General features: G+C 43.5%; 1 protein-coding gene across 1 annotated transcript in view; it reads left to right on the top strand.

Moving 5' to 3' along the window:
• Positions 1-15,870, top strand: part of LOC139155793 (dystrophin-like) — a 583,469-nt gene that overhangs the window by 459,166 nt on the left and 108,433 nt on the right. The window contains exon 20 of the mRNA XM_070731073.1: positions 2,780-3,021. Coding sequence (XP_070587174.1) covers positions 2,780-3,021 — 242 coding nt within the window. The remainder of the gene's footprint in view (positions 1-2,779; positions 3,022-15,870) is intronic.

Below are 15,870 nucleotides of genomic sequence, written 5' to 3'. Positions count from 1 at the left end.
AGTTACCCTGTAGTAAGATGGACAGCCAATTTTGTAAATAAAAATTATAAATAAAACTTCTTGTCCTGTCCTATCATGCTTTGGAGAATAAGTCAAACCCTTTTCTCCATAACAATCTCTCAAGTACTGGAAGATAGTTATCATGTGCCCCTTAATTCTTCTCTTTGATAGGCTAGACATACTTAATTCAATGCAGTGTTCCAATGTTTGAAGGGCTACCATAGAGAGGAGGCAGGGTCAAGCTATTCTCCAAAGCAGCCAAAGGACAGACAAGGAATAATGGATGGAAATTGATCAAGGAGAGATTCAATCTAAAAATAAGGAGGAACTTTCTGACTGTGAGAACAATCAACCAATGGAACAGCTTGCCATTGGAAGATGTTGGAATTTCATCACTTGAGAATTTCATGGACTGTCATTTGTCAGAAATAGCATAGGGTATCCTGCTTGAACAGGGGGTTGGACTAGATGACCTACAAGAACCCTTCCAATTCTGATAATCTGTAAACAACAAATCCAAACAAATACAAGTATTATAAATGATGAAATTTCTTTCAGTGAATAATTCAATGACAGTTTCTGAGAGATTGGTCTGATGTGCAAGTCTGCTCACTAGAAATTCTGGGAGTCTTTTCCAAAGTGGTCACATTTGCAATATTGTGGAGGGCATGTTACCAAATTATCTGGTTTAGAGCAAGTTGCTGTTCTTCAAATAAAGATTCTTTGAATTGATTATATTGAGAAGCACTAAATGAAAACTAAATTAATTTGCCATGATAGACATGAGGTACTACATGTACTATGTTTTCAGTAAAAACAACATAAGTCAATTTTAATCATACTGTTCTATACTGAATGTTGTTCTGCCGGCATGTCCCAACTGCCCGTAATTACAGAGTACTTAGTCCAGAAAGACACATACCACACAATAGAAGGAAAACCAAAAGTCTTTATCAACAGAAAAGCAGAGAAAACTCCCTTTTTAAATGTCAAAGGGATTTTTTGGTACACACAAGGCACAGGTTAAATGCAATCCAATTTCTCACCCAATAACTGGGAAATTGAGTCCAAATTCCAAAGTCCAGAAAGTCCACACACAGTCTTGAACAGAGAAACAGCAAAACCACAATCTTGACAAACTATGAATCAGATAAACTTCCACAAGGCTAAACCAGCACACTGTTCTTTTTATCTGTAGCACTAATTACAGCAGCCCCACCCAACCACAGGTGGCCTCACTTATCTCCTGTAATAATCCTTCAGTTGTTCTCTCCTATGTATCACTCTACGCATGCGTGGATCTGTCATAAGTTCTAGTTCAGAATCCAGGGATGATAAGGATGATTGATCTCCTCCTGGGCTGTCTGCCAAACTCCTCCCTTCCCTGCTACTTATGCTTCCTTCGTCAGAGGAGCCTTCGTCGGGAGATTCTATCGGGAGCAAAACAGGCCTGTGGCATGTGGATGTTTCCCCCACATCCACCTCCACATTCCTTGGGGCAGGAGGTGGGCCAGAGCCACAACAGAATGTATAGTAATAATATGATTCACAAATAAGCTAGTGAACAATTAAAGTAGTTTTCTGCTATTTATTATGCACAGGATGTAGCAATAAAATGAATAAGGCACTTTGGATACTGATCTCTCAGTCCTGTGAAATAAAATGTATTTATTCACTGCCAATATAAGGCATTATTCTGAATATAAAGTGGAAAACAATTTATGATTGATTAACCTCAAAATTATAATATATTGCCTCAGAATTAAAGTTTTATTAGTCATCACTCCTACTACTGATTCGGCAGTTATCTACATGACTAACAGTGGAGACAGCTCCTTTCCCAAACCTGGAATTCAAAAGGACTCATTGTTAAAATGAAAAAATTAAAGCTCATTATACGATAAAACTTATGGTAATAATGTAATTATAGTGTTGTACTATTGGTGGATCAAATGCCTTTTGCTTATGAAAAATTGGCCTGACTTCCCATCATTAATAAGACACTAATATTTTGGAATATTCTTTTATGAATATTCATTAAGATATATACTTACAGGTGTAGAACGTATAAATTCATATGAAATATAACACATCTTTTTAAACCAAAAGATTTTGAAGTTGTCCTTCAGACACTTAATATCTAACCAATTCTTATAGATATTATCAGAGGGCTTCTGATATGGGAGCATTCATTCTGTTACAAACCATTTATTGTTCTCTGTTGGGATTCCGGGATCTGGAATGGTTTGTATTTGAATGCATGAGGGATTTTTGAGTCTACTTCCTATTTCTTGTTCTGTCTCTGAGTCATTTGATAAGCAGTTTGTAAGTATAAATGTGTTAATGAGATTTTAATGTAGATGATACATTAAACTTTAAAATAGGCTAGACTACCTTTCCATAGGTAGTAATGCTATGGCCTTATTTTTCATTTTCCTAAATAGCTGTTTTATGTACTAACATGTATACATGCTATGTGTGTGCGCGTGCATGCGTGCATGTTTGTGTGCGCACTCTCACACACCGTGTGTGTGTGTGTGTGTGTGTGTGTGTGTGTATGTATTCTGTATCCAGGGATGGGCTGCTGCCTGGACAGGGGGGAACGCAGTGGGGAGCACTCAATTTGCACTGAAAGATGTTGGAAGAAAATGCAGGGCATCCTGCATAAACCATGCCCACAGTGTGGTAGTAAAAATTTTGGTAGCCCTTCACTGTCTGTTTCCACAAAAAAACTAAAAATAAATATTCTCAACAATTTCCTTTCTTTTCTTTTTTTTAGATGGGCTTAATGCTGACAACATCAAACAGGCTGCAGAGCAGTTGAATAGCCGGTGGATTGAGTTCTGTCAGTTACTGAGTGAAAGACTGGCATGGTTGGAGTACCAAAATAACATCATTGCTTTCTACTCTCAGCTGCAGCAATTGGAGCAGACAGTAATTACTGTTGAAAATTGGATGAAAATACAGCTGTTACCAGCAGCAGATCCTGATGCAGTGAAAACACAGTTAGATAGGTGCAAGGTTAGAAATTCTATCTAATCTTTGTTGCACACATATTTCATTTATTCGGGTACCTATTCTTCCTAAAAACATCTATGATATTCAGTTGTGTTGATAATCTTATAAAAGGGAGAAAAGGGTATACAAGCTTGTTCACATGTGAAAGTTCCAAGATACAAATGTTTGAAGAGTGTGTTGATCATTGCCAGGGACTATACATGTTACACATGAGTAAAAAGAGCCCTCACACCAACCCAATCAAAAGGAAAAGGAGAGTGCTGGGTATTGGTGACTCAGTTCTCAGGGGAACTGAACCTACAACCTGCAGAGCGGATAATCAAACCAGAGAGGTATGCTGCCTCCCTGGAGCTAAAATCTCTAACATAACTCAAAACCTAACCAAAGTAATAAAACCCCCTACTGGTGATCCATGCAGGAACAAACGACACAGGGAAGGACTTGAATACAATAACGAGAGACCACGACCAATTGGGCAAAAACATAGGTGCACAGGTTGTTTTTTCATCCATCCTACCCACAAAAGGATGACATCCAGCAAGAAAACACAAAATCCCACAAATAAATCATTGGCTAAAGGGTTGGTGTCACCAAAAGAACTTTGGTTTCCTTGATCATAGATATAATTTTTGTCCCATTTTTTTATGATCATACACTTTGACTTTTAGCATGATGGCTTTCATATCAAAACTAGTATCAACAGAATTTGATTTGATTTGATTTGATTTGATTCAATTCAATTCAATTCAATTTATTTCTATGCCACCCAACTCCCAAAGGACTTTGGGCTGCTTACAACAGGATATAGAAAATATATTTTAAAACATCATAAAAGATTTTAAAACAGTTAAAAAATTCACATTCATATATATCATTCAGGCCGGACCTCACAAATTGTGAGATCAACGACCCCAAGCCTGCCAAAAAGGCAGGTCTTCAATGCTTTCCAGAAGGTCAATAGATTGGGGGCAGTCTGGATCCCAGGAGATAGTTGGTTCCAGAGAGCCGGGGCAGCCACCCAACTCTGTGGGATCTTACTGGTCGTTGGGAACTATGAGGTAGAAGGTGGTTTCGAAGATAAACTGGCCCTGAGTCATGTAGGGCTTTAAAGGTAATAAGCAACACTTTGAATTGAGCCCAGAGACAAATAGAGAGCTAATGCAGCTTATGGAGGATTGATGTAACCACTTACGCTGCTGCATTCTGGACCAATTGTAGGCCCATGTAGAGTGCATTGCCATAATCCAACCATGAGGTAATAAAGGCATGAGTGACTGTGAGGAGAGCCTCCTGATCCAAGTAGGGTCACAATCAGTGCACCAGATGAACCAGTGCAATGTCCTCCCCTAGCCACAGCTGTAAAATGTTGGTCTAATCTTAGCTGTGGGTCTAGGAGGATACCCAAATTGTGGATTCATTCTGAGAGGGACAATTCCCCACCACCACCAGAGCCAAGGATGGACAGTTGATATAATCTTTAGGAAGCAGTACCCACAGCCACTTGGTCTTGTCTGGGTTAAGTCTGAACTTGTTGACACTCATCCAGACACTCACAGTTTCCAGCTACACATCACGCCCACTGCTTCATTGAACTGATGTGGAGTGGAGATATACAACTGGATATCATCAGCATATTGCTGATACCTCATCCCAAAACGTCAGATGACCTCACCCAATGGTTTAACATAGATATTAAATAGGAGGGGCAAGAGGATCGAGCCTTAAGGCACCCTACAAACAAGGGGTCTAGGGCTCAACCTCTGTCCTTCTGCCAACACTGACTGTGAATGACCAGAGAGATAGGAAGAAAACCATCGCAGCACAGTGCCTCCCACCCCAGTTCCCTTAATCGTCCTAGAAGGATACCATGGTATTGAAAGCTAAGAGGTCAAGTTGCACCAAGATAGAGGAATGACCTCTATCTCGGTTTCGCCAGAGATCATCCATCAGTGTAACCAAAGCAGTTTCCATGCTATAGCCAGGTCTGAAGCCAGATTGACAAGGGTCCAGATAATCCGTTTCATCAATGACCATAGGAGTTGAAATGCCACCACTTTCTCTACAACCTTTCCCACAAAGGGAAGGTTGGAGACTGGATGAGAGTTCTTTAATTAAGCTGGATCCAGGGAGGGCTTCTTGAGGAGGAGTCTCACCACTGCTTCCTTTAATGGTTGTTGGAAAGACCCATCATGTCACCTCCCCGCTGGCCAAAACCAGCTAGAAGGGGCATGGGTCCAACAACAAGTGGAGGAACTCATCACTCCCACAGCCTTGTCTACTTCCTCAGGAGTCACAGGCTCAAATTCATCCCATATAATGGGACTAAGACCTGCCCCTATCATCTCTGTCAGAATTGCCCAATCAGAGTCCAGGTCTGTCTGAATCTGAGCAACTTTATCCAATATAAACTGCACATACGCCTCAGCTCTAACCTGCAGGGACTCTGTTCCCCCTACATCAGGGGTCGGGAACCTATGGCTCGCGAGCCAGATATGGCTCTTTTGATGGCCGTATCTGGCTTGCAGACAGGGCTCCTACCTGTCTATGGCCCGGGCCCCGGCGCCCGCCAAAAACTCCCCAACCCCGAAGAGAGCCTGAATAATGGGGGGGGGGCGGGGGCGGCGCTTCTGCTGCTGAGCCCAGTCTTCTCCTGGTGGCTTTCGACTCCTCCCGCCGAGGAGCTGCAAGGCTGGCCTCGGCTCCCCTTCCCTAAACCCCCGCCAGCCCCCTCCTTCCCTTCCCACCCTGCCCTCCTTCCCCGAGGCGTCCCTTGCCCATCATCCCCTGCCGGCCAATGGGGCAGCGGGACTGCTAGATGGGCAGCTCTTCCGGCGAGGGTGGGCCTCCGCCCGCGCAGAAAGCATCCTCCCTCACACCCAGCGCCAGCCATGGGAGCTTCCGCCGCCGCCTTCCGCAAGGCCCCCAGAGGAGCCGCGTGGGTCTTCTCCTGGTGAGTCACCGCTCCCAGAGTGTAGGGGGGGGAGCTTTGCAACCTGCAGCCGAGGCGTCCCGGGGACTTGCAGCAGGTGAGAATCGCCGCCGGAATTTCCAGCAAGACAAAAGAGAAAAAAAAGTTTCGCTTCGGAAGCAGCCGGGAGTCTGTGCTTTTGACAGCCCCCCCACCCCCCGCTTCGTTTAGGGGCGTGGAGGAAATGCCGCCCGGGTGACAGGGGAGCCGATGGTAATCGCCCTTTTGATAGCTGGAGCAATTAAAAAGGGGAGGAGCTCCGGGCCAGGGAGGGGAAGGCGAGGGGGGGGTGCATGAAGGAATGCCTCCCTCCCTTCCTCCGGTATAAAAATCCAGGTGAGGCGTCGCGAGGGCTCCACGCGGGGTCTTCCGGCCCGGCCCACTCAGGAGCAAGAGAGGGACAGAGAGAAAGAAAGAGGGACAGAGAAAGAAAGAGAGGGACTGAGAGAAAGAGGGACAGAGAAAGAAAGAGGGACAGAGAGAAAGAAAGAGAGGGACAGAGTGAAAGAAAGAGGGACAGAGAGAAAGAAAGAGAGGGACAGAGAGAAAGAAAGAGAGGGACAGAGTGAAAGAAAGAGGGACAGAGAGAAAGAAAGAGAGGGACAGAGAGAAAGAAAGAGAAGAGAGAGAAAGAAAGAGAGAGGGGGGAGAGAAAGGGAAAGAGGGAGAGAGAAAGGAAGAAGAGAGATAGAAAGGGAGAGAGAGAGAGAAAGCAGGAGACAGAGAGAGGGAGAGAGAAAGGGAGAGATACAAAGAGTGAGTGAAAGAGAGAAGAGAGATAAAGAAAGAGAGAAAGAAAGAGAAAGAGAGGACAGAGAAAGAGAGAGAGAGAATTAGAAAGACAAAGACAGAGAGAAAGGGAGAGAGAGAAAGAGGAAGAATAAATATTAAATATTGTATTTGTTCCCATTTTGTTTTTTACTTTAAATAAGGTATGTGCAGTGTGCATAGAGATTTGTAAAATAATAAAATAGATAATTGACATAACTTACAATGCGTTGTGTGACATGTCCAACGTTCCATCTTCTTTCTTCTGCGAATGCCTCAAAGCTGGCATTCTCTCAACATCAGGTGGGAAGAATGCCAGCTTCCAGTCATGCGCAGGAAAAAGAAGAAGCCAGACTGCTGGACTGATGTCATGCATCGCAAGCTCACAATGTAAGTTATTTATTTAATTTTTTTACTGCTAATTACCATTGTTTCAGTCCAGTTGTGGCTTTATACAGCAGGGAGGAGCATTCCTTGCTGTACTAAGTGAACATTGGAGCGATTGATCTGTCAATGGCCCTTTAAACATATTGTACGGCTCTCGCGGAATTATATTTCAAAATATGTGGCGTTTACGGCTCTCTTAGCCAAAAAGGTTCCTGACCCCTGCCCTACATTAAGGAGGGAATGAGTCACCCTAAATAGGGTGCGAATCAGCAAGTGCAATAAGTGTGGAAAAATGTGGACTTTTTGCCTCCCATATTGCCACTAAATAAGTTCTAATAAAGGCTCTTAAAAGTGTTCAGTCAGACTCGGAGTTACTGATTCTCCAGCATTGCTTTGGATATCTCTTCTGGCGCTTCATCTCTTGGAACTCCTCTGTAAACCAGGGAGCTTTCCTGGATCCATTGCCATGGAGAGGTCACAAAGGTGCAATCCACTCCAGTGCCCACGATTCCGCCCTATTCCAGGCAGCTACCAGGGACTTAGTCGGATTGTGGAGTAGGGAATCTAGTATCACTCCAAGCTCCTTCTGGAACCTTTCAAAGTCCATTGGGCATCTGGGGCGGAACCACTTAATTGGCCCCACCTCCCTGTGGTGGTGGGGGGGTAGCATCCTAAAGTCTAAGCTCAGCAGGAAATTATCTGACCATGACAAGAGAAAAGAATCTATACCTTTTAATTCCATATCATCTATTCACTTAATTAATATCAATCTTTCTTAGAAAGCAATAACCATCAATAAATTAAAACAAAGATAAAATACTATTTAAGAATCTAAATTTATAAAGTTACCTTGACACAGAGATATTTTAAACATTAATATTAAATATTTATGTCCTTGCTGCCCAAAAGTTTGTGGAGGTAGATAATCTCTTAGGAAAATATTATTAATATATTTGCAGATGCCAAGCAAATCTGTGTGAATTGTTTCCCTTTTCTGTCTGAAGAAAGAGGCATTTTAGGTTATTGATTCTCAAGAATCTGTCAGAAGAACATTTTTCTCTGGAGAATTCTCTTGAGAGATGAACCCACAGGATCTTCAGGATTGTTTTCCTTACAATGGGAGTATAAAATCAGTCAGAGTTACCTACATGTTCAGGTTTTAATTAATGTAATTTTCCCTCTGAACATAACTTCTGGTTTTACGAATTACTTTTTTCTGAATCTTCAGCTGAAGCATTCCAGACTAAGATTTATGATCCTCTTTCTAATTTTGGAAGAATTATTTATTTAACTTTTATCTATCTATCTATCTATCTATCTATCTATCTATCTATCTATCTATCTATCTATCTATCTATCATAGAAACATAGAAGTCTGACAGCAGAAAAAGACCTCCTGGTCCATCTAGTCTGCCCTTATACTATTTTCTGTATTTTATCTTAGGATGGATATATGTTTATCCCAGGCATGTTTAAATTCAGTTACTGTGGATTTATCTACCACGTCTGCTGGAAGTTTGTTCCAAGGATCTACTACTCTTTCAGTAAAATAATATTTTCTCATGTTGCTTTTGATCTTACCCCCAACTAACTTCAGATTGTGTCCCCTTGTTCTTGTGTTCACTTTCCTATTAAAAACACTTCCCTCCTGGACCTTATTTAACCCTTTAATATATTTAAATGTTTCAATCATGTCCCCCCTTTTCCTTCTGTCCTCCAGACTATACAGATTGAGTTCATTAAGTCTTTCCTGATACGTTTTATGCTTAAGACCTTCCACCATTCTTGTAGCCCGTCTTTGGACCCGTTCAATTTTGTCAATATCTTTTTGTAGGTGAGGTCTCCAGAACAGAACACAGTATTCCAAATGTGGTCTCACCAGCATTCTATACAGCGGGATCATAATCTCCCTCTTCCTGCTTGTTATACCTCTAGCTATGCAGCCAAGCATCCTACTTGCTTTCCCTACTGCCTGACTGCACTGTTCACCCATTTTGAGACTGTCAGAAATCACTACCTCTAAATCCTTTTCTTTTGAAGTATTTGCTAACACAGAATTGCCAATACAATACTCAGATTGAGGATTCCTTTTCCCCAAGTGCATTATTTTACATTTGGAAACATTAAACTGCAGTTTCCATTGCTTTGACCATTTATCTAGTAAAGCTAAATCATTTACCATATTACAGACACCTCCAGGAATATCAACCCTATTGCACACTTTAGAGTCATCGGCAAATAGGCAAACCTTCCCTACCAAACCTTCCCCTATGTCACTCACAAACATATTAAAAAGAATAGGACCCAGAACAGACCCTTGTGGCACACCGCTTGTAACCTGACTCTGCTCAGAATACTCGCCATTAACAATAACTCTCTGATGTCTACGCTTCAGCCAGCTGCAAATCCATTGAACTATCCAGGGATTAAGTCCAATCTTCACTAATTTATCTATCAGCTCTTTATGTGGAACCGTATCAAAGGCTTTGCTGAAGTCTAGGTAGGCAATATCCACGGCACCACCTTCATCCAACACCTTTGTGACATAGTCAAAGAAATCAATGAGATTAGTCTGACATGATTTGCCTTCAGTAAAGCCATGCTGATTTGGGTCCAATAAGTTATTGTTTTTTAGGGGCTGATTTATCCTCTTTTTGAGTAGAGTCTCCATCATTTTAACTACAACTGATGTCAAGCTAACTGGCCTGTAGTTACCAGCTTCTTCTCTACTGCCCTTCTTGTGGATAGGCACAACACTGGCCATTCTCCAATCCTCAGGAACATCTCCTGTTAACAAGGATTGGTTAAACAAATCAGTCAGGGGGGTAGCAATGACAGATCTGAGTTCTTTAAGAACTCTGGGGTGGATGCCATCTGGACCCATTGCCTATCTATCTATCTATCTATCTATCTATCTATCTATCTATCTATCTATCTATCTATCTATCTATCTATCTATCTATCTATTCGACTTCTATGCTGCCCAATCCCAAGATAATATAGGCCAATGCTGCCTTTGATCTGCTTCTGCTAATGGCTCCTGGTGTAGATTAACAACAATATATCAGTAAGCATTCCATTTTTGCAGCCCAAATACTATAGTTTTTGAATTCCAGTTGAGGCAGAGAGTTCTCCATGAACTCAATAGCCATTCTGCAAGCCTTCTCAGCTTTGTTCTCTTTTACTTATAACACAGAATGTCTTTCACCTTAATTACAATTCAGTGTGCTCTTGGCTCATAACCTGTTAGAGTTTGCAGCAACCCAATCAGCATACAAGTAAATAGTTCAGCAGGATTTGTGTGTGAAAGAAATATCTTTATATGCAGTAATATAAAGCATGATACATGTACACAATACCCATGCAGAACCAGAACTCACAGAAGCACAGAATCAATAGTGCAAGGACAAACCAAAGCTTATATATACACAGATCAATGAAACTAAACTACACCCAGGCTCCGAGCAATCTCCCATGGCTCAAAACAGATCAGTTCCCATTGGCTGACTTGTAGCTATGGCTATCCCAGATAATATTTTTTTACACACTGACAGATACAAGAATAATTAAGTACTGAAAACAATAAAGCAATAAACAACAGCTATAGCCAAGAAGATTAGCAGATACAAAGCCCAAATTGCACACTATTGGGAGAATCTCCAATCTCAGTCAAAACAAAAGTATTTGTACCAATCCATCAGTGATGAGAATGCAGTGCACAGGACAAGATTTGACAAAGAAAAAACAATGCAGTCCTGGGCACAAATATGGAACAACACAAATAATGCAACCAAATGCAGCTTCAATAGGTGAGGTAGTTAACAATAAAAATGGCTGAACTTAAAGAATTTATAATAACAGCAGAAAATGTGGAAAAAAGAACCAAAAAAATCAAGAATTATAATAATAATAATAATAATATAACAGGACTGCTGGGTGGATAAAGGAGTTTGAAAAGGAATTCTCAGGGAACAATATGCAGCAGCTGGAGATAACACCTGAAATGATTACAGAAAGAGTGAAGAGGGTAAAGAACTGGACATCCCCTGGCACTGATCAGGTGCATGGTTTTTGGCTGAAATACCTGACCAGCCTGCATGCAAAAATGGCCGAATTGTTCAACAAAAATGCTGCAGACAGGAAATATTAGTGAATGGCTTAAAACTGGCAGGACATATTTAATGACATCAGCATGGAGTTTGGCCTAGATAAATGTGCCACAGTGACACTGAAAAAGGGGGAAATCACTGAAAGTGAGGGCATTGACATGCCAAATGGTCAAACCATCAAGTGCCACCAGCCAGAAGCCCACAGATACTTGGGCATCTTGCAACTGGATAATATCAAGCATGGCCATGTGAAAACTGTGATCAGCAAAGAGTACATCCAGAGGACCAGAAAAATTTTGAAGAGCAAACTGAATGGTGGCAACACTATCAAGGCTATAAATACGTGGGCCATACCTCTCATTAGATACACAGCTGGCATAGTGAATTGGACTCAAGCAGAGCTGGATAACCTGGACAGGAAAAGCAGAAAATTAATGATGATCCATCAAGCACTACATCCCCACAGTGACGTTGACAGGCTGTATTTACCAAGGAAAATAGGCAGCAGAGGACTTTTGCAAGTGAAGCAGACAGTAGAAGAAGAGAAGTAAAGTAAACCCAGAGGCAGGGTTTGTTAGAACGGTACTTTTATTCAGCTCAGCATAGGAAAGTGACTTTCAGCGAGTACCGTCTGCTCTGCTTGGGAGAAACCGCTTCTTTTATACATTTGCGGTTCCCGCCAAAGCAAGAGCCGGGCGCGTCTGAGCCAATCAGGAGCGACTTCCTGATTTCCAGCTCAGACAGCGCTTTAGCAAGGAACAAACTATTTACAGAGATACAAGGTAGCCATTACAGGATACAACACCCCTCCCTCCTTAGATGGATGCAACCATCACGAAAGCCATGTGACGAAGTCGTCCAATCTGTTGGGTCGCCGCGAGGCTCGCTCCGACCTGCGCAGCTCAGTTGCGTCCTCGCTATCGGCGGTGGAGGTTGGCTCGCTGTTGCTCCCCCGACGCGGCTGGGGCCCAGTCGGGGCTCCGGCCGGTTGACTCGGCCTGGCTGGCACGAAGATGGCTTCGGAGGAGGACAATGGCTCGGCGTCGCTGGAGGATTCCCCCTGACCCGATAAGTCCATTTGAATGTCTAGTAAATCGGGTTGCGAGTTACAGTCTGCTGGAATGGGAGAGTTTTTGTCAGCGGTTTGCTCTATGGGGTTTCCCATGCGTTTCCGAATGTGATCAATGTGCCATTTCCACATTCGACCATCCTCCAGTTTCACCAAATATGTTTTTGGAGCAGTCTGTTTAACAACAATTCCTTTCATCCAGTTTACACCTCCATCAAAAATTTTTACAAATACATTTTGCCCCAAGTACATTTGTCTTTCCGGGTTCACATATATTGGGTCATTAGTACAAAACCTTGGGTGTAACCTATCCAGTGGGGACCTTAATTTCCTTCCCATTAGTAACTCAGCAGGACTCACGTGCATGTGAGAGTTTGGGGTAATGTGCTGGGTTAACAAGAACTGGTCCAAATTCTGTTGTACATCTCCTGGGCCTGACCTGCGTAATGCTTCCTTAGCCACGCGAACATAACGTTCCGCCAACCCATTAGCCCAGGGCGAGTAAGGTGAGATGAGTGCATGTCTGACCCCTAAGTTATCTAAAAATAACTCAAACTGCCTGGCCGTTAATTGAGGCCCATTGTCAGACACTAGGATATCGGGGTAACCATGGGTAGCGAACAGTCTGCGCAAAACCTTGATGGTGGCACTTGTGGTTATGTTGTTCATTGCTATGATTTCCACCCATTTGGAAAATGCATCAACCACTATTAGGAAATATGGACCCATGACCACGGCCCTGCAGGTTGCTCCCACTCTGCTGGAGTTGTTTTGGGGGGGTTAGGCCGTGATTCCTGGCATGGGTCACATTTGGCTACCCAATTTTCAATATCAGCATCCAAACCTTGCCACCATAAATGCCCTCTAGCTAGGCCTTTCATCCTGACAATCCCAGGATGGCCCATATGTAACATTTCAAGTACCTTTTCCCTTAGGCTTTTAGGAACGATTACTCTATCCCCCCACAATAGACAACCTTTTACATATGACAATTCAAGTCTTTTGGTTTTGAAGTCACACAATTCAGGTTTCACAGAGTCATATTGCCATCCTTTTAGTACACAGTTAACCACCTGTTTTAGGATTGGATCTTGCTGCGTATGTGCAGCCACCTCCCTTGCAGTAGTTAGTGGGTTGTCTTCGAGCTCTATCATTAAGACATCTGCAGAAGGGGCAGGGTCCTCCACTAACTCTGCCATGGGGCACCTACTGAGGCCATCTGCGTGGTTGATGGTTTTACCCCCTTTATGGATGAGCTCGTACTGGTATCCTGAGAGGAAAAGGGCCCATCTGATTAATCTTGGGGACATAAATGGGGGAGTAGGCTTGTTGGGGGCTAGAAGGCCTAATAAGAGCTTGTGGTTGGTAACCAATTCGAAACTCCTCCCAAAAAGGTAATTGTGAAACTTTTTTACTCCTGCCACTAGAGCTAGAGCCTCCTTATCTAGCTGGCTATAGTTCCTTTCAGTATTGGTCATCGTTCTGGAGAAGAAAGCAATTGGGGCCTCTGTTTTGTTAGGCAAAACGTGAGCTAAGACTCCTCCCACGCCGTACGGGGAGGCGTCGCACGTAAGCCTGATAGGTAGCGAAGTACTATACTGGACTACCACACTTTTAGAGGTCAATAATTGTTTTATTTGTACAAAGGCTTCGTGTTCAGTTCTCCCCCATGTCCAAGGGGTTTCTTTCTGTAGCAAACGGTGTAGAGGCTCTGCTGCTGTTGCCTTCTGTTTTAAAAAAACGGAGTAAAAGTTAAGAAGGCCTAAAAAGGCTTGCAATTCAGTCTTATTTTGTGGCTCTGGGGCTTCTCTAATAGCTCTCAGTTTCTCAGTGGTGGGGTGGATACCTTCCTTGTCGATTTTGTACCCTAGGAATTCTACACTGTTGGTTCCCCAAACGCATTTATCAGGTTTAATTCTCAACCCTTTGTCTTGAAGTCTCTGGAGTACTTCCCTAATCCTTTTGTTGAGCTGTTCTTGGTTTTCCCCTGCAATTAAGATGTCATCAAAATAGGGAATGGCCCCTTTAATCCCTGATAACAATCTTTCCATTATGCTTTGGAATATCCCTGGGGCTATGCTTACTCCAAACTGTAATCTGGTGCATTTAAAGGCACCCCTGTGGGTCACAATCGTTTGCACATTTGCTGTCGCTTCATCGACCGGCAGTTGCTGATAAGCCTGGGCGAGGTCGATCTTTGCAAACCTTTTCCCTTCCCCCAGGGAGTGCAGGAGTTGTTGTACCACTGGAATGGGGTAAGGGTGGTGTTGGAGGGCCTTATTTAGCGTAGATTTATAGTCAGCGCAAACTCTTAAGGAGCCATCCGGTTTTAGAGGGGTGACTATGGGTGTTTCCCATGGTCCCTGCTCCACAGGAACTAGAATGCCCTGGCTTATGAGCTTATCCAGCTGCAAGTCAAGTTTGGGGAGCAGCGGAAGGGGTACCCTTCGAGGTTTGAGCCGGACAGGTGGGACCTTGGGATCGATGGAAAATGAGATAGGGGGCCCTTTATACGACCCCAAGGTGGGGCTAAACACTTCAGGGAACTCTTGTAAAAAGTTAGGCATGCTATCACAGTTAACATTGCAAATACCAGAAATTTCAATTCCCAAAGGTTCCATCCAAGCCAACCCCAGGAGAGAGTGTTTAGCCCCTGTAACAACAATCATGGGTAGGGTACATTTAACATTCTTAAATACGATAGGTACATTCACTTTGCCCAGAACAGAGATTATCCCCCCTTGAAAATCTCTAATCACCAACGAGGTTTGCAATAGCTCAGATTTAGACAGGCTAGGCATGTACAATTTAAGCTTTTCCCACGGCATAATGGTGTATTTAGACCCCGTGTCAAGTTCCATAGAACATGGCTTGTTATTTAAAAGTAAAGAAATAACAATCTTGCCCCCATTTTCTGTTGCCGTGGTATTCACGGAAAATTGAGTGTTACCTCTTGAGTAGTCGCGGTTAGCGGCTGAGTAGTTCTTACGGCTCAAAAAACGAAAAGGTCGGTTTTCTCGCGGTTGCGGTGTTTGATTCTGGGGTCGTTGGTGGCGCGGTGTGGAGAAGGTTTCCTCCGGTGCTGATGCTCTGCAGGCTTCGGCGATGTGGCCCTGTCGGTTGCAGCGGCGGCATATGGCGTCCCGGAAGGGGCAACGTTGGCGTTGATGGTTTCCTTGGCAGCCAGCGCAGGGGGTGGCGGGGTGAGGAAGTCTGTGTTGTCTCGGCTGGTCTTGCAGCAGGAAACAGCTGTCCTCGTTGCGAGCTGGTGGGCTGCGGTCATCTGGCTCCTCGGCACGGGAGAACGTGGAGTCTATCTTGGCGATGACTTCTTTCTTTTCGTGATCTATCAGCTCTTTAGCAGCGGCGTCGGCGACCTCTGCGGTTTGCGCTAGCTTAATCACTGTTTGTAGGGTTGGTTCGTCTTCGGTGAGGAGTTTATTCCTGACCGCGGCGTTTCTCATGCCAAAGACTAAGGCATCGGTGAGGCGAGCTTCCGGGTTGTCAAACTTGCATTTCGCAAGCACCGTTCGAAGTCGCGTTGCAAATTG

The sequence above is a fragment of the Erythrolamprus reginae genome, unplaced genomic scaffold (genome assembly GCF_031021105.1).
Source record: "Erythrolamprus reginae isolate rEryReg1 unplaced genomic scaffold, rEryReg1.hap1 H_6, whole genome shotgun sequence".
NCBI lineage: Eukaryota > Metazoa > Chordata > Lepidosauria > Squamata > Dipsadidae > Erythrolamprus > Erythrolamprus reginae.
This window is presented reverse-complemented; position numbering and strand designations above follow the sequence as displayed.